Below are 19,459 nucleotides of genomic sequence, written 5' to 3' on the forward strand. Positions count from 1 at the left end.
TTACACTTCCTAAGATGCACGTATGTATCATTGTAGTCTAGGGAAAGTAAATGCATATTAATTGAGAAACCCCTTCTTGCTCTCTGAGGTTGTAAAATTGAACCTAGGCATTTCTAAGCAGGCTTCTTGCTGGTGAGCTTTGCTGAAAAAATATGGCCATTCCGAACAGAAAAACTGGTTAATAACATTGTCCTACAGTGGTTGCATAATATAGGTAGGGTGTTGTTCTTCTGATCAATTCATGTGAAAGCAGACTAAGAACAGATTTTAAATCTTTAGTCCTGGGCTGCACTAGCTTCTGAATCATGTTGGTCTTGACCAGAATGCCAGCTTTCACCAGAAGACTGTCCGATTTAATTCAAAGCCGTAGCTTTCAGTACAGTCTTCGGCTCGCGCAGAAAGACGATTGCTGCTTGTTGCAAGCATTTTGAGAAGAGTACGGGGCAAAACAGGAAGTGGGATTGTGTGGTGCTTGTCCATGCGCTGCCCGTTTCAGAGCCTGGAGTTGGCTGTTAATTTCTGTAGCATGCGAGGAGCCCCTGCCCGTGAACGCAGGGGGTGTTGGGTTGTCCCTGGCAGGTGAACATGGAAATGGGGAGGGGAAGAACCGCAGCATAGACGCAAGATGAACGACTGCCTCGGCCCACAGACCCCCTCTTGGCTTTATGTTGTCCTCATGGAGACGGTTTTGATTATTTGGGCTAGATGCTTAGTATAAACGGGACTTAAGTGGTAGTATTTCCTCTGTAATCTCTTAGAACATTAAAATAACATTTACTGCGTTTATATATACAATGTCAATAAAATAAGCTTGCAGTCCACCTTGAAAAATTCAAAAGATAGTTGAGAAAAAAAGTACTGCTTGATTAGCATTTTCAGTATTTATTATTTATTTTATCAAAAACTACTGGTACACCAGATTTTATGTTATGTTACAGTTGTGGGCATGATTCTCAAATGGGGACAGACCTCCTCATTTCACAGCAATTTTGCTGGGAACAGAGAGAGCAAGGGCTTTCCAGGACTGTATCCTCATCTTCCTGCAGCCTCCTGCTCCTTATTTTAGAGATGGCCTTAGGCGACTTGCCAGCCCTCAGGCAGTTGGCATCAAGTGTCTAAGGCTCCTTCTTCTTATTCCCTGGTGTGGAGTAGGACTTTTCATTTGCACCTATCAGACTGTTTTACTAGCTATGCCTATATAATGATGCTTTACCTCTTGGGAAGCTGGGATCTAGAGAAGCGTGTGGCCACGGTCTCCAGCCGATGCCTGGCAGGGCCCTCAAATCAGAGCCTCCGTGGAGCGCTGCCCCGGTACCTGCTTCTGCTCATCCCGGCTTGGCGATGCAAGAGCGCAGTTCTCCTGCAGGCACTGGCGGGTCTGAGCTTGGCCCTTGTCTCCTACCACAATAGGAAATAGCTGGTTGTATATCTTAGAGTTCAAAAGGGTAAAAAATGCCAGATTTTGCTTTATAAAAGTTGCTTCTTTACTTAGTAACACATTTCCCTTTGATTTTCACAGTAGGCAATTCTGTGTGGGAATGTTGGAGAGGAAGCCTTTAACATTTAGAAATGCAGGCTGTTAGTCTGACGGCCTGATTGAGATTAGTATCACAGGAAGCAAACTGAAACAATAGCTTTATAATACTGTTTCCATGTTGTGCACAGAACAGTACACAGTATAATTGGAATGTTGGTCGAAATATCATTTAATTATGATCGTCTTAAATATTTTTCAAGATGTCTTCTAATTCTATTGGCATAATACATTTTGCCATCGTTGCGTTAAAAGGGTTGGGATAAATTTAGAATAGATCTTTGTTCCTTTCAAGTAAAGGTTCTGATCCCACATAAAGTCACTACTGGAAATCACCATCTGATGCTTACCAGTAGTGGAGCTTCTGGAGTTAGGGTCTTATGGTCTTTAGTATAGTCAGAAAATTTGATATCAGTACATGTCTCCTTTTATTCTATACTATAGCTTGTACATGAGTAAATTCTCCTAATGCTTTTTTGGGTTAATGGATGGTAAAAACAAACAAACAAACAAACAAAAAACCCCCCACTTTTTTGTTAAAGGGTAGCTGTCTTGGTTAGCATGATAGTTGCTTGACAATTGCCTCAGACAATCTGCTATTGTTTGAATACTGGGAAGAGCAGAGTCCACTCTAAGAAGCCGGTATCATTAATATGTGGTGCCCGTAATGTAAGTGGTTATTCTGACCACACTTAAGAGAGAGGCATTACTGGAAGCAGAGCTCTTTGGTATCCATGAGTTTCTGTGTGTGTCAGGACTGGGGACATTTTAGTTAGACTAATCAGGCAAACACATTTTTTCGAGCTTTCTTTAATCCCATGCATGTCACCCAGGGGTCTTTTCTGTGCAGGGGACCAGTAAAGGAAGCTGGCTGGGAGTTGTTCCTGTGCAGGGAGAGAGCAGAAGAAGCGGGGAGGGAGCAGGGAAGCAGACGGGAAGCTGTTTCAGAGAAGGGAGGCCACAAGGAAGCCAGTGTGAAGTTGTTTCAAGGGAGGGAGACAACAGAGCCGGAAAGCCAGCAGGGAGCAGAGGGGAAAAAATAGCTTTACTCTATGCTTTTAAGGGAGAGCATACTATAGGGAGAAGTGGTGCGGGCATTGTTTTGAATGTCTGGACAAGCCGCAGCTAATCTCAGGCCATTGTGGCATAAAACAGTGCTTTAAAAATAGCTTGTCTGCTTGTTTGCTTTTATTGAATTGGAAAAATAGTCCTGTGCCAACCGTGCCGCTAGGAGCGAGAGTGGGTCTATGTACGGAGCGCATCAGCTGCTTAGAGTACCCTCTCTTGTCTAGAAAAGTGCGTCACAATGTTGCATTTGGTGGGGAAAAAAAGCCTGATCTGCCGGGATGCTGTGTGCCCCTGAGAGCCCCCGTTCAAAACCGATTGCAACAGGAATCGAAGCACCTTTTTAGGAGCAGCGCCTATGTGATCTGGCTAGATACAAACTCTGTAATAAAACTGCAAAGCACCAGTAACATAAGTGTTTTCCTTATAAAAGTTGTTTGTGCACTTAGAGATAAGAGCCCTTCAGGAAGCTTCCAGCTGAGGAGTAGCTTTTTTTTGATATATCTAAATTGATAAGTTTTTATTGAACACATTGAAAATATCCCCTTGAACAGGATGTACTGTCCTGTCAAGACCAAAATAAAACCCACTTGCTTTCCTTTGATGCAAAACAAGAAATTGGGAAGAGACAAGCCTGTCTCAAAGCGACTTTTTCTCTGCTGCAGGATAGAGCTGCTGCTGGATCTTCCCTAGCTTCTGCTAACCATCATCATGAGGTTTGACAGCCCTCATCAGGAATGGCAGCTAGCAAGAGGGCAGTGAAAGCTTTGTATCTATTGCGCATAATAGCCAAGAAACTTTTTGGGGTGTCTTCAGGATTCAGGATAAGACACAAAGGCTTGAAGGTTACGTGGAGGGGATGGTGTGAGCTCTAGTAGGCACTCCAGGTATCACTGCTGTTTCTCTGAATTTACACAAAGGCACCTCTGAGCCAGATCAAAGGTGCTGAAATGAATATAGGCTGTTTGCTAGGAGGTTGTTTATACCTGAGCAGTTATTTCTTGCAAGGAGAGCCTGATTTTTGAGCTTTCAGATTTGTTCCAAGAGGCTGGACTGAAGGAAATGAGCAAGCATCTACGGAAAAAGTGTTCTTAAACTTGGGAACAGTGCACATCCTGACAGTGGGAATTAATCAAAGCTTGTTTACAAGAGCTATTTTTAGCATAAAAGGTTATCATAAACACTGCAATAAGCATTTGCCATAACAGTTCAAAGTTTCTTGTTGATTAATAATTCCTACTTTGGTGTTTGGAAAATTTTTCGAAACAGAACTGATTAGAAAAAGCGTAAGATAAAAAATGAATACAGACTGAGCAATACTGCCTTGGGGCAATAGGAACCACTGATGAGACATCAGACTGGGACTCAAGACACCATTGCTCTGGTCCTGATGCTGCTGTAGCTGTGACAGTCACCCCGGGGAGGTCACTTCAACTTTTCTGTGCCCCTCTGACTTGATCTGATCTCCTGATCTAAGCTGGATAGGGATTGTCTCTCATTTACTGGCTTCCTAGTGCTATGTGAGAACAGTCTTGGCTGGGATCCATAAATGTAACTATAATATGAACAGTCATATTGTAATACTTCATTCTGCTGAATTATAGTTAAATAATTTATATATTTATGCTAATTTCTATTTAAATTGAAATATTTGCAGGCCAGTCTCCCTGCTATATTGCCATGGTGCCTGCACTGAAATACTGCCATTATTAAGGGAGAAATGAAAAAAGTTGCAGGAAAAACAAAAAACCTCATCATTATTTCAAAATTTGATTGGCAATTATTTTAAAATCAACAAAAGTCCTACCTAAAAATCAGTGCTATTTGATTCCATAGTTACCTCTCTGTGAGACTGGCAAAATTCTGGCTGGGGTACATTAGGTGCTACTACCTAGATAAAGTGACATCAAACCTTTGGGAAACTAAAGGTTAAATTCTGCCCCCACTTCCTCATCCTAACCTCTTACTTTCATTTGGTCCCAGCTTCCTCAAATGTTTTTCATTTGAAGTTGAATTTTCTTATATTAATGCTCCAGTCCGGCCCCAAAGTAAATTAATAAAGAATATTTAAAGCAAAATGAAAGAACACAGGGATTTCTGGGAGCAGCTGGCAGTAGCAATGGCTTTATTTGTTTTTCTTCTACCAAATAGATTAATTCTAAAGAAAACCAGATTTTTGCTAGTGGCAAAAACTGTATTGCTTCTGATGTACCAAGCTCCTTATGTGTGTATTCTCTGTGTATAAAGATATTAGCAGCTAGTGATTTTCCTAGGCGTAACTGCAGCCGTCCCAGGGATGTTATTGATATATATTAGTATGGTTATACAGCTAAGTTATCTGATACAGGGCCCAGCAGGGGTCCTGCAATAGCGTCCGGCGTATTTCTTTGCTGTAGACTTCCTTGCCGTCTTGCAGAGGATGGGAGCGTGCCCTGTTAAGCACCAGATGAAACCATGATGTGCCCTTGAGTGCATCTGCAAGCTCCTCGTGCCCGCTAAAGCTGGGGCTGCTGAGGGAAGCGAGGGGTGCAAAGGAGTTTATTAGCAGGGAAGCTGAAGGATGAGGTGGGGGGCACGCAGCAGCACAAACCCTCCGCCCTCCCTCTTCCCAGTCCACATCACAGGTGCCTCCAGCTGGACTAAGGTAACTTTAATAAAAATGTTAAACTCCCATCCAACAAATCCCCATAACCACATGCTTTAAAGCTGACTCTGTATTAAAGTGCTTGGCTAAACTAGGACATTAAGGGTTTGAACCTGCAGCCCCAATGTGAGTGATCCTGAGCCCTCTGTGTGTGTTTGTATAAGTAATATAATTTATGTACATGGAAAAGCAAACTTAATCATCTGATAATACAAGTAAAGTGTTTGTCTTTCACTGTTGGAAGCATTTAAGAATACAAATGCTTTGAATAGTCTTCCTGCCTTTGAATGGTGATGTTTTGTTAATGCAAACTTAATGAGCTGGAAAAAAAAAATGGAAAGGAGGGTCTGGGGTTAGAGCTGAAAAGTCATTTTTTTCTCTGAACCCACACTTGGCTGATTGTCTTGGGCTACAGCCATGATCCCTGCTGAATAAACCATTTGTTTGCTTCCGGAAAAGTCAAAAAAAACCCTTGACATTCTTTACACAGCAGAAACAAGCTTGGGAGCAGATGGTCACTTAACTTTTTTTTTTTTTTTTAAATGTCATTATGGTCAAAGTGCACACTATTCACATATATTATTGTGTATTTTTTGTATTTTAAATTCTAGCCCTGATGTAATTTCCTGAAGCCAGTCACTTTGTGCTAAGGAGGAATTGGCCCCCCTGCACGTCTAGTTTGACTCACAGCGCAGAGACGCTCAGCGATAAATGCCCAGCCTGTGCTGGTGATCCCCGGCAAGCCACTGCTCCTCCCTGCTCGCGAGAGCTGGTGCTGAGAAGCAGAGGAGGATTAGCTAAGTGCTCCCAGTGGCTCTGAGACTGCGTCTGTTGATTCCCTTCTTTGCGCCGGGGCGATGGGCTGCTGCCTGAGGGGCTCCGTGAGGAGCGGGAGGCAGAGGCAGCCGCATGCAGCTGCTGTCGTTTCTGTCACCGAGGGTCGTCCGCTCTGAACAGCGTCTGGGGCAGCTCTGCACTGCCAATGCTCATCTCTCTACGTTTGTTCCCAGTCCATCCTTAGGCACTAGCTGAGGCAGTTGTGGAAGATATAAAGGAAGGTATAATTGAACTTGTCCTTAAATCTTAACCGATTAATACTTTAAAGTGAAAACTGTATAGTTGGCTCAGCCTTTTCCCTACCAAAAAAACCCCCAAACCTAATATGTGTTTTACAAAGCAATACAAACAAATACAAAGTGATAGAACCAGAAGCAAATGAATTTATGCTTCTAGACTTCTTCCAAAATGAGCATTTCCGCAAGAAACATGAAGAAAAATGATGAATGTGTTGTTTCAGGGAGGAATAGAATAAAACTGAAATATTCCCTTGTGTGACTAGGACATGTACTAGAGAACAAAAACGGTATGCTGAAACTGCAACATTAAGCCCACAAAGCAAACCAAGTTCTCCAAGAAACTGAAAAGTTTCTCCCTGCTCCTGCAACTAAGGCTGATGCCAGTGAGACGGGAGCCTTCTGGGCAGCCAGGTGCAGTGCGGCTGCTCCTGCGCGCCTCTCCGAGGAGGGCTCCGAAGGCAGAGCCCTCGCTGCTTCCTCGCGGGCCACTCGGGCTGCCGCGGGCCACCCAGCGCCTGCTATCAGGACAGGGCTTACCCAGGGGCTTGTCGGTGGCTAGGGCCTTGGCAGTACAGGATTATTAGAGTTTGTTATCCATTATCCTGAAGCAAGAATTTTTTTTTTTCCATTATCCAGCGCCTGCTCTGCCACTGCATAGGTTTGCAATGACTGAGCGCAAATATGCAGGCTTACAGGTAAAATTGTACAGAGAAGCCTAACCTAGCTGGCTGAGGGGCATGGAACAGCTGTGATACCTGTAAACCATTCCCTAAGAAAACCCAGAAGGCTAGGAAGTTGCATGTAAAACATGGCAAGAAATTACTGGGTCCACTCCTACACAGTAACTTCTCTATACTAATCACCTGCAAATCATCTCCTGCAGGCTTCTTAGTCACAGAATTGAAACTTTTAACAACCTTAACATTTTGAAGAGAAGGCAAGAGGCAATTGCCTGCACAGAAAAGCCAAAAAACACAACAGGGAGATGATTAACCAAAAAACACAAATGCTTTCTTAAGTATATCAGTGTGGCTTTAGATTTCATCACAACAGTAGCCTGACTTCCCCAGGAAAGATAAGATGCGCTGGATTCATGAACCTTCCTCTACATGTACAAACATGTAGGATGCAAGTAGGATACGGAGTCTTTTCTCCTGGCTGGACAGGAGGTGGGTAGATAACCGAGCATGACGGAGTTCAGTGGAGTGGCATGTAAGGAGTTCAGAAGTCTGCAACTGAAAAAGCAGGTATCAGGGGAATGGATGTGTATTTTTCCTGGGAATTATTGAGATGTGTTAGATGAATGGGAAATTCCTCAAAAAGACAGCAAGGGAGTCATTTTTCTAATCTTTATACTGAAGGCATTGTTAACAGAGGTCTCCCTCATGAGTGGAGCAGTCGATTTAGGCACTCTTAATAGGAAAAGTATTTGAACTTCTTAGGAAACCTGAATTCATGTAAATGTCTTTTGTTAGGCCGTTTGCTAGGAATGCACAAATTTTGCTTACCTTCTATAATACTTGCTGCATTTTATGTATTTGTTGGGAGATATAAAGGATGCTTGAGGCCAAAAGAATATGCGCTAAGAATATGTGCCTCAGTGTCTGGTTATATATGTGTTAACACAGATTTGCATACTGAAAACACATCTTGCAGAAACACACATAATATAGGGTGAGTAAAGGGTTTATTACATATATTTATCAAAAGGTTTAGAAAAAAAACCTTCTGCTTTTCTAATAATAAGGATTTCCCTTTCACATACTGTGCAGGTTGGTTTCTTCTCAAGAACACTCCCACCAGAACAGTATTATGGAAAGGAAATTCTAACAGCAGAAAAGTATTTTGTTGTCTTTTTATTGGATGTGATTGTATTGAAAAAGGATAGCTAGGAAAGGTGAAGATTTTAAACGCTTTTGTCCTTTTTTCAGTATGCGCTGACAATGAGAATGAACTAGAGGCAGACCAGCAGATGGACAACTTGTACCTGAAAGCTTTGGAGGGATTTATTGCCGTGGTGACACAGGATGGAGACATGATCTTCTTGTCAGAGAATGTCAACAAATACATGGGTCTAACCCAGGTAACTTGTTCCCTAACACTTTCCTGCCTTTGTAATACAATTCCCAGAAACTAGACATATGCCTAAATGCTGAAAAACAGTTGTGTGTCACTGAAAAAAAGGCTTGCCCTCCTCGATCCTGCTCTGGAGAACAGAATGGGCATTTTTATATTATTAAAGATAGCCAAAGTTTTCAGAGGATTTTGATCAGATGTCGCGTGCTGTTTTGCGCACCCTATTGAGTTGCCAATTGGATATGGTTGTGGAGTCAATGTAAACAGATTAATTACAGGACACAGGACAAATTACTATTAAAGAAGATTGAGTTAAACCTAGTTATGATCCACTGCACACTGCAGTGGTCAAACTTAGCATGTTGTCCTACTTCCTCTCTCAAAAAGTTTGGAAATGATCCTTCAGCTGCTATCAGTACACTTAGTTCTACTGACCGGTTTGTTCTAAATAGGTAGTATTTAGAAACAGATAAATAAGCAACTGAAATTATCATCAAGAAATGAGGATTCCCAAGAAATTGTCTCAATGTACAATTTTATTTGTATTATATTATTTTATATATATTAGCAGTTGCTTTTTTTGGCTAAATATTGTTTTTATTTCTGAACAGGTGGAATTAACTGGACACAGCATTTTTGACTTCACTCACCCATGTGACCATGAAGAAATTCGAGAGAATCTGAGTCTGAAAAATGGTAATCTTGAAAATACAAAAGAGTCACTGTTTGCTTTTTAAATAACCAAATGAAGTAATTGGCTGACAGTAGAGATCTGTTAGTCATAGTAAAGAGAATTTTCATTCCTGGAGTAATCATTAACTGTTATTCAGTGCTTTGCAAATTTATTTTGTTTTGCTTTGCCAAATATGCTTAAGTATGATACCATTAAGAACTGCTTGTTTAGTGTTTTCCTTTCATCAAGTTAACACAGGCATAATGTTTTCACTTGTAACTGTTTGCAAAGATTTATGTGCTTCAGGCTAAAACATAGGTTTAAATGCACAGTCCCATTTAAGTTCCACTTAAAGTTTTAGGTCTCAGATCTACAAACTGCACTTCATTGGTCCATGCATCTTTGATGGTCTCTGCAGATAAATTATCTGATAATTAGTCTATTATTACTTACGAATCTTTTGTGCTTATAAATAGAAGGAAAAGTGAGAAGAGTCATTTGTTCTTTTCCTTATCTAGGTCCAGGCTTTGGAAAGAAAAGCAAAGAGATGTCAACTGAGCGTGACTTCTTCATGAGGATGAAATGCACTGTTACCAACAGAGGCAGAACTGTTAACCTCAAATCTGCTACATGGAAGGTACCATATTTTAGCTATAAAAAGTGTTACTGATTTAAAAAGACATTTTGGCTTGTAGAAAAAGTATATTCTAAGTTTGTCTCTCATTCAAAAATCGTTATTTCAGGTTTTGCACTGCACTGGACAAGTTAAAGTATATAACACTTGCCCTCCTCATACTCTGTGTGGGTATAAAGAGCCTCTTCTCACCTGCCTTATAATAATGTGTGAGCCTATTCAGCATCCTTCAAACATCGATATCCCCCTGGACAGCAAGACCTTCCTGAGTCGCCATAGCATGGACATGAAATTTACTTACTGTGATGACAGGTAAACTCCACTGATTGTTCCTTTTCATGGATGTTTCTACCTTCCCGAACCAAACAAGCAGTCAGTCCTTTGAAACTTTCTTCCTGTGTGGGACCTGGTAAGGAAGGACTGGAAGAAAACACAATCTGTTATCAAGACAGATACTTAGTGGCTCACCTAACCCACCTCAAATCTTGGTTTAGGAAAAACGATACTCCTCCTGCTGTATTTTCTCCTCCTTCTGAGTGACGAGCTCAAGTTCACTGGCAGAAGATGAGAAAATTTAGAGTGATAAGCATCTTAGGTCTTAACAAACTGAGGAGTAAAGAGGATTTCTATTACATTTTTTAGAGAATGCCTCTAAGGACATGCCTTACAGACCTTAATCAAGGACAGTTTTATGGTTGGTTTGACCCAGGATAATATAATCCGTTAGCTGGAAAATACTTTATTCCAAGATTAGCTAAGAATTGCTAAGGAGTCCAGAGCATCTGCAGCTCTGCAAGAGTTATGATCTCCTGCTCAGTGAAAAACAACCTTTGCTGGTTATCTCTCTGCTTCTTTTAGTGATGACATGGCAGAGAAGGAAAGATATTGGGTCAGGTGAGAGGCCTGTGTCCTCCATTCCCCCATGCTTCCCTCTTGGGTGAAAAAATGGAGATCCCCCTGCATAATTTCCCCAGGGATCTCCATGGCGTTTCATACCATGTGTCTCTTCTCCCCGCCCAAGTGTTGTGGGACCCCTCTTCCCAGTGAGCGTGAGTGAACCAGAGATCCCTTCCCATGCAACTTCCTTCTGCCCTGTCTTTTCCAGAAAGTCTTGCCTGTCCTACCTTCTCCAAAGTTTATGAGATTTTCCCTGAAAGTGACATGAAGTTTTTGATGGTTCTGGCTAGTGACACTAGTCTCTGGGAATTCAGAGCTACTTGGAACTGCTGACACCTAAGGGATTGCCAATGGGATTACACATATGCTTGAACCTTATGAAAAAAATGTCAGGACTGAGATCTTAGTTATTTTCTTGTTCTTTTGAGGATTTTTTTTTTAAACTTGTTCCAGGCAAGATTATTGTTTTAAATAATGTGATGAAGCAACTGTACAAACTGGCAGGTTTAGCAGCTGTGGATGAAAGCAAGATTACATGTGTGAAACTTGTGACTGACCTTCTGTCCTCTCTGAGAATTTAGCAGCAAATATGTGGTAACTAGAAATGCACTGTGAATTGCACCAGGCCGGTTCTGCTCAGATAAGTAGAAGGTAATTGTATGAAGGCAGGTTAGCCATTCTTTAAAGAAAGCTGCTAGGATTCTCAGAAAATAAATACAATGACTGAGACGTAAGATACTGTCTCCAGGAAGGTACAGAAGCCTACCCTGTATGTATATGCATTCAGGGTAAAGAGGCACTCGTTTTCAAAAGCATTGCCCATAATGCACACTAGACCAATGTTTACGCACACACACAGTTATGCATAGAAAAATTCATTGGATATAAATTCTGAAAATTTTCACTAATGGTGTATTTTGATGCAACTACAACAAAACACATCACATTTTCTTTTTAAATACTTTAAGATGAAAATATTGAGATATCAATAGGATTTTGCTACTGGGATAAAAATCCAACAATATAGTAGTGACTCATTATAAAAAGCAACATGCCCCATAATTACCATAAACTTACTCAGTGACAGGCTAGAGGAGAGTAAGAGGGGGTTTCACTATGTTACAGTATTTGCATGTCTCTGTCAGACTTTATAAACAATTATAAAGGAGAATTAGGGGGACCAATACTTTCCCATTAGAGATGCATATACTTGTTTTAAGAAGAATGAAGTCTTGTTTTAAATAGTGGGAGCTGATTTACAGGGAAAACTCTTCATATGGCAGTGTAATACAGCAGCTTCCTCTGGATGATTTAACCTGTAGGGAGTTTCAGCAATTTCTCTTTAAAACCAGGCAACAAAACAGCACATATTTTGCTAGATAGTTTTAGTTGGCTGTTTCATTTATGGTTTATTGAGATCATGATAAAGTGGTGAGATGCCAGCAAGGCCTGAGAAGGAGGCAAACGTTGGGCACCTCCCAGGTTCCCCTCAGCAGAGCTTGTGGCTCTCTGCTCTCGCCTAGAAGGATGCCGCTTTCTCTCCAGTGGAAGACATATCGGTAGACACACAAAAGTGCAAAACACTCAGTTGTTCTTATCAAATTCGGTGCTGCTAAACAAATTGTATGAAAGGAACAGCTTATGCCAGGAATGTGAATGCAGTCTGAAGGAAAACTGAGGAGAAGGGGGAGGAAAAACAGCATGTGCCAGTCAGATGCCTAAACCCTTCTCAAAGTACTCTTGCCTTTCTGCAGCAAAGAAATTCCCCTTCCCTCATTTCAAATGTGTGATGCACCAGCCTACATAGTTTGCCCTCCAAAAATAATATATATATATGAGCCTGTGACTCTCCTGTGGCTAGGTGGAATATGCTGGTATTCTTAAAACAGCTTTACTGAGGCAATGGACCTGTAGAGAAAAGTTTTTGAGATATAAATATTAAAAATAAGGTCCACAATTCAAGTTGCTTTTCTGTTAAATGCCTGCTTGAGCCATTAATGGAGAGCTGTTTAGAAACATTCCCTTGCTCTGGTTATCTTGGTTAAGTGGTTTAAAGGAAGGATTATTTTAGCTGTAATGCGGAAATGCTGATCAGTGGTACAATTCAATAATCCGAGTAAGGGTTTACTTCAGCTGTACAATGCTTTTGTGTTGGGGAAGATCTCTGGTGAGGGTGGTTTTAGGCCAAAAAAGGCAAGTCTGCGTATGAAAGGAATTCTGTTACTTTGGAGGCATAACTGATGCTCAGCAGTATCTTCCCCTGTTGAGCCACTAGGGCAATGAGCAGTTAGAGGTGGAAAAGCCATGAAACAGAAGTGAAAGCTGCATCTGAATTTGATACAAAATATCCATGAAACCCCCAAACTACTTCAGGTGCCCCAGCGCACGCAGTGTGCGCCTGCGTGGTTCACACTTAACAGGGGAAAACCATGAGCTGTATTTGGGCGGACACCAGGGCTTTGCAAGCACCAACAATACTGTGGCGTTGCGGGTGACATCAGCTTTTCACCTTGACACACGTGCTCTCTCTGGGGTGCTGCGAAAGCCGGGGGGAAGCGCTCTTTGCCTGTAATTGCTTTAGACAGTATACATGAGAGGAGAGACAGATAAGGAAATACATCTATTCTGGATAGTGGGAGTGGATTAGAGGTACATGCAATGATGCCAAAGGTTGTGTCACATACCAACCAGTTTCCTGGCATTGATGTGCTGAAAAGCATATGTTGTCCATTACTGTGAAAGCATGATTGATTTGGAGAATTGTATGTTCGTGGTTACAAGAAACCGAATTAGTTATCCTCTGTTTGCCTTTTTTCACTGGAACTTTTTAATGGAGGGGGTGAGGAAGAAAAGGGAGTGATGGAGGATGTATGGTGATTCAAAATAGATGCATTTAGGATTATACAAAAAGATGCAACTTCGGTAGTGTCAGTCCAAATTAGGAGATTAGTTTTCTTCTAATATGAATGTATGTGTGGAATCCAGTCTATGTTCAACTGAAAGAAAACTGTGTTGTATTGTGTTTCCAGTTCTGTCCATGTAAAACAGAAATATTCAGGCGTAGTGCCTTACATAAGGGTTTAAAAGTCAGTTTACCATTTGACCTGTATTTTTAATAATATTTTAATAATATTTTTAAATTAGATGAGACTGCAAATCAGCACATGAATGGATTTCCTGTCCCCCCCTCCCTCCTTGCTCAGGGGAAAGATACAATAATGAGATGCCAGTGATGATAGCTGAAGCTAAAGATCCTCATTTGGCAAAAGTAGCTCTTAATAATAAACAGGAATAACGTCTTTCGTTAATAAACTTTCTTCTAGATAGACCAAATGAGTAGGAAAGACACTGAGTCCTGGTGAAGTTTTTAATGTACCCATCTAGTTTCTTTTTTGACCGGCAAGGTGGATACATCTGAAATCGCACAGCTGTCCCTCGGAGCAGTGGACAGGGGTCTCAGGTTTTTGCACATTTTTGACCTGGGTTAGAGTGGAGGCAGCCATGAATGTGCCTCCACTTTCTACTGCCTTTTGGGATTATCTGGGGATCCCTCTCAACAGTAAATTTGGGTACTTAGCAGGACTGCCACAACAACATGCAGCTCACTCTAGCAGGCTGGCAGAGTGTTTACCAGCTTTACCCCAGAGGAATGGGTTTATTTTTTTTTTTAACTCATTCTGCTTTAAAAGCATAAATTTTTTTGTTTGTTCCTGTCAAGACCAATTTAACTTCAATAACTTGGTAACAGTCTGAATAAAGAAAGACTTTGTCTAGAGTTCCACACCCTCACACGCACAGTCCACATAAGGCCTTAAGAATATATACCTAGTTATTTTTTATGAGCAGTAAACATTACAGTAGTCTTTCACAAAGAGCCTGACTTCTCATTCCTGTTATTCTTATGATACTATTTTAACTCAAGAAATGGTATGGACTAAAAAAGCTTTGTATTCCTATAAAGAGACAGAAAAGCAAAGAAGTAGTAGTAACTCATTTCTAAGAAATGTAGTCTTTGAAGCAGTGAGCTTTGTATATTTTTTGCCATGCCTCAGAGAAATAAAATGAGCTAAAGTCATACAAATCCAGAAATAGGATTCAGATCCTTTGTTTCTCCATCACCTACCCTAAGCACAAACTTTGCCTTTACTCCACATCCCAAGAATTTTCAACTACTCTTAAAAATGGGTATGTTAAGAGAAACTGAAATGTAGTGCTTAAAAAGTATTTAAATAGTGGTAGCTGGGACAGATCGGCACTTGAGGGCTACCACCCTTTTCTTTAATGTGTTTTCTGAGATTTTGACCACAGTTACATCATGGTGACAAATTTAGCAAAGTGCCAGTTTGGCAAAATTAAGATTCTCCCAAAGGTATTTGTGTTTTTAGAAAAGAGTGGTTAACAGGAGAATAAACAGCCTCTCAGCCCACCTGTCTCCTTCAACTAAAATTACTATTATTCTAATTAGCACCAATTTAGTTTTTGTAAATGCAAAGGCAACACAAAGCCTAGCACGGCAGGAATGCCATCCAAAGCTACCCTACAGTTTGTTTTGCGATTTTGTCATTCCACAGCTTGCACAAAGAGCAACTTTCTATCCAGTGTCCAGGTAAAAGTAAGTGTCTCTGTGTTCTGGACTCCGGTTTTATAAATGCGTGGTCCCATGGGTCATATACTTTTCTATAGCTCTTTCAGGTTTGTCCTCCCTCTCCTGGCTCTGTAGAATGCCTTTTCCTTTGCACTTAGTCCTCTGCATGTTCCTTTGGCAATGCGTATCCCTTGGAGGCTGTCGTGGAAAGCATGCAGTTTGGAGGATGCACCTCAGCGGCAAAACTCAAAGCAATTCTCAAGGGAACTCAGTGCAGAGACTCTTTAACTCCTTTACTGTGTTTTTGGCCCAGGTGTTGTTTAGCCTCTTAGCTGCTTAGGTCTTCTTTCATGAACTGCCAGTACTTGCTTCTTGGAGAGTCACGGGACGGGTGTGAGACTGGGGAGCTGGCGCTAGCACCGGTGCACACTGCGGCGTGGAGCTGGCTAATCTGATTTGCAGGGCTGTGAAGGCTGCAGCCTGGGGGCTCTGAAGCTCTTCAAAATCGGCAGCTCCCGAGCAAGGAGGAGGAGGAATACAGGAGTGTGTGATCTGCCAATTCAAGCAGGACAAAACAATACTGTTAACAAGTCTTGGAGAGAGGACAGCTGTCATAAAAACGGCAGTATTTAAAAATATATCTACGAAATGTTTTCAGCCAGTTTTAGTTTTTTTGGAGTGGGAGAAAGAAACATGATATAAATAAATAAATAAAAAACCTTACGCTACTAAAAACCCCCACTTTATTCCCAAGAGTTTTTAAAGGGAAATGTAATGAAGCCCAGTAGTGGTAGCAGGTTAACAGATTAGTTAACAAGGTCATGGAGGCAGTTTAGCCAATTTTTTAAAAAGTAGCTCTTTTAAAGCAATTAATCTTGACTTGTATTTCACTGTTACCCAGCATGGGTTTAGAATTTTTCAGTATTGTGTGGATTGAGGGAAGTTCTCCGATACACTATAAACAATTAAAAAGTATACAAAACAAAGATAAAAATAAAGTAAGGACATCAACCCATCTCTTGCTAACTTTAATCCAAGATTACATGAGATCTAATTAAATTTGACATCCTCACAGCAGGATCATACCACAAGTTCTGTGCCGTGGAATGACAAGAAGGGTAATTTTATAGTTATGAACAAATCAGTGAGGAGTAATGTGAGAGGGGCATTACAGGACTGGAATAAAAAATTTGGCACAGAGATTGCAATTCCTATATGCTAAGTGTTAAGAGGCCTTAGGCCTGCGTAATGCACTTTTTTTTTTTTTTTTCCTTGCAATCTCAATTCCATTGTTGACACCCAATTAAGACTGTGGTAGAGTTTTGGATTTACACTGATGCTGCTGAAAGCATGATACTTCTTTTTATTCATTACTTTTATTTCCCTTCTCTCCCCTCCCAACCTCTGCTTGATTGCGACACCCAGATGACTGGATTAAGATTAAATCCTGAACTTCCTGAATTTTAAAAGCCTTCCCCAATGAGCTCCAAACTGATTTGGATAGTTTTATGGTTCTATGCCATTATCTAACCAGAGAGCCATGGTTTCTGTTTTTAAAGACTGTGTGCTTACTCTGGTCCTGGCAAAAGTCTCTGGCCTGTTACACCAGTGTGTCCCAGCTGACTGCATGAAAAGAAGCAGCAACTGTGTTTTGGGATCCTCAATTTTATTAGGACTCCTTCTTGTATTTGGTGTTCTCTCCTGATGCTCCAGTTCTTATGACCAACTCATTGTGAGAACTTATGCTTTTGTTAAAAAGAAAAAGCAACTGTGGTTTCAGAGAAAAGTTCTATATTTGACCGGGGGGCAATTTAAAAGCTCAGAAACTTGTCAACGAAAGGAGACAAAAACACAAATGCAATCTCAGCCTTTTTTGAAACCTGATTCAAGAATTTGGCCTTTGTTGGTCTAACTCATAACAAGTCTTAGGACTCGTTATTTGTACATGTGAAAAAGGTTATTTACAATTAGGAAAGACAATGCTGTAAATACTTGGACCTTCAGAAAGGAAGATTTTTTGCCAGTTCTTCCCTCCTGACGTGTCAGACACATTAGCCAGAAAATTGATGAGCAGCAATGGGGAAATCCAATAAAATCAACTACAGTATTTGCTTAACTAAACTATTATAAACACAGGCTCATTCCACGGAAATCAGGACAGAGTGTATTTTTCAGTGTGACACAACCAAGGTGTCCTGCGGGTATGAGCTATATAGTTCCGCGGAGGCGAGGGAAAAGCTGACTCAACACCTTGGCTTTCAAACCATATACAAAATAGCTACATCTTACTTGTCTTCCTTGCTTGAGGGAGATCCAGGAGATGACTGCCATGCTCTCCTTTTTTTTGTTTTACAGTATTTACATGTCTGTCTTGTAAAGACATGCTTTTGTCTAGAGCGTTGGGCCAATACCATCCTTCAAGGGAGCACACCCAACTGAGGATGTGTGTCTTAAAAGTAGTAATGCAGTAATGCCACTAATCAAAAGTTGTGGTGGCAGATAAACCCTTCCCAAGGGAGTTGGTTATAGGGCAGAGCACGTGGGCATGCCACCATGCATAGCAATAGTGGTTATGTGCTGAGATGTGACTCTTCCTTTGCAAACGTCCCAGTTTTCCAAGGTTTATGACAACTTAGCAGTCAGTTAATCGGTTTGTAGTTGTTTTTGCTGCTAGTCTCTGCAAAATTGAAAGTTATTATTGCAGTTTAGAAACTAGGAAGAGGCATGCAAGAGCATTGTGGTTCACTGAAAAACAGTGATGTTTTCTTATTTTTCCAGCAGGCATGGTATCTTTGCTTTTGACAGCCTATAGAGGGTTTTGTTTTGTTACTAACCATATTTCCTGTAAAGTTGTGTGTGACTATTTCAAATTTAATTTAGGAAAACCAAACCCTTTTCCTCTACCCCCTCGCTAAGAGAAAATTGTCTACACATTTTGATGAGCTCTTTTTATTTATTCAGGAACTTGTGAGAAATCCTGCCTTGCCTTGAGTACTCATAAAGACTCTGAAAACAGTCTAGTTTTGGAGCTCTTGGCTTTCTTTGTATAAAATCCTACTTAGTTTGTGGATTACTCACCCAAGTAACCTAATCCATGGGCTAAAGTTCTAATATAATTGAGAAACACTAAGTAGAAAAGCAGATTTTTTTTTTTAACCACCGTTAATTTCTCACCTTGCACTTTTATTTTATTAAATGCAATACCAAAAGTAGAGAATTAACCCTTTTATATATGTTTTTTAAAATATATATACTTTTAAATCTGATGGTGTCACCCTCTATTCCTTGCATGCATCTTATGCCAAATGATGGTAGTGGGGGTTTCTGTATGCAGTAGACATTTTGAGAAATGTCTTTTGAGAAATGTCATTTTGAGAAAATCACTTTGTAAGCCATGGTTTTCCAGTTGTGATTTTTCTATAAGAGCTACTGTGCAATAGGCCTGGGAAAATTTGCAGCACGTGTAACGACTACCCTAGCAATTTTACGGTGGTAGTAAAAGGCAGTTTATTTTGAACATGGAAACATTTTGGAACATGATTAGACATCCTCGATAGCTCCTCATGTGTTAGGAAGTTTTGAATTTTTCACAGTGTGGTTTTGGTTCTGTGAGTCTAAGGACTAGAACTAATAGCTGCTCTTCACATGTAAACGTAAGGCTAAGGTGACATGAATTTAAAATGTTTGTTTTTCTCTTAACCAAGAATAACAGAATTGATTGGTTACCATCCAGAGGAGCTACTGGGCCGCTCAGCATATGAGTTCTACCATGCCTTGGACTCAGAGAATATGACCAAAAGTCATCAGAACTGTAAGTCATATTCTTATTTTCCTTCACAGTTTGCACAGAAAGCACAACTTCCAGGTTCCTCAATGCGTAGTTGAAAATATAAATGCACCTTGTGTGTGAGGCTGGTTTTTATGTGCATGTATTCTCTGAGGGCAGAATTTACCGTTTGCAAGAAGCTTATGTGCTACTGGGTGTGTCTGGCTGAAACTTGCTGCTGTTATTTCCACAGGGTTTGATTTTGCCATACTTTAAACTAAATTTGGGTGCCAATTACTCTTAAGAAAATCTCTGTCTCTCTAAGGGATATCACACGGATCGTATGAAAATTGGAAAAACTTGAGTTAGGCAATACTAGCTTGACTATCTGTTCCCTCTCTTCAATAGACCACACAGTTACACTTCCTCTCTCTCACATAAGATTTAAATCAAATAATTTTGAAACACGTCTTAAGTTTCTGTCCTTAAAGGTGGCACTTTGGTTGGAT

The 19,459-nt window shown here is 40.7% G+C and overlaps 1 protein-coding gene and 1 long non-coding RNA gene across 4 annotated transcripts in view; one reads left to right on the plus strand and one right to left on the minus strand.

Moving 5' to 3' along the window:
* The window catches only part of EPAS1 (endothelial PAS domain protein 1), an 80,136-nt gene that overhangs the window by 46,646 nt on the left and 14,031 nt on the right, over window positions 1-19,459 (plus strand). Inside the window, exons 3-7 of the mRNA XM_067293162.1 lie at window positions 8,251-8,402; window positions 9,007-9,091; window positions 9,587-9,705; window positions 9,812-10,014; window positions 18,889-18,995. Coding sequence (XP_067149263.1) covers window positions 8,251-8,402; window positions 9,007-9,091; window positions 9,587-9,705; window positions 9,812-10,014; window positions 18,889-18,995 — 666 coding nt within the window. The remainder of the gene's footprint in view (window positions 1-8,250; window positions 8,403-9,006; window positions 9,092-9,586; window positions 9,706-9,811; window positions 10,015-18,888; window positions 18,996-19,459) is intronic.
* LOC136991565 (uncharacterized) overlaps window positions 11,532-19,459 on the minus strand; it is a 61,869-nt gene continuing 53,941 nt past the window's right edge. For 2 of the 3 annotated variants that reach the window (XR_010883695.1, XR_010883693.1), the window contains exon 2: window positions 13,953-15,736. This is a non-coding gene — a long non-coding RNA (uncharacterized lncRNA). Of the gene's footprint in view, window positions 11,916-13,952; window positions 15,737-19,459 lie in introns of those variants that run through there. The other variant, XR_010883694.1, reaches the window with a different exon arrangement.

The sequence above is a fragment of the Apteryx mantelli genome, chromosome 3 (genome assembly GCF_036417845.1).
Source record: "Apteryx mantelli isolate bAptMan1 chromosome 3, bAptMan1.hap1, whole genome shotgun sequence".
Taxonomy (NCBI): domain Eukaryota; kingdom Metazoa; phylum Chordata; class Aves; order Apterygiformes; family Apterygidae; genus Apteryx; species Apteryx mantelli.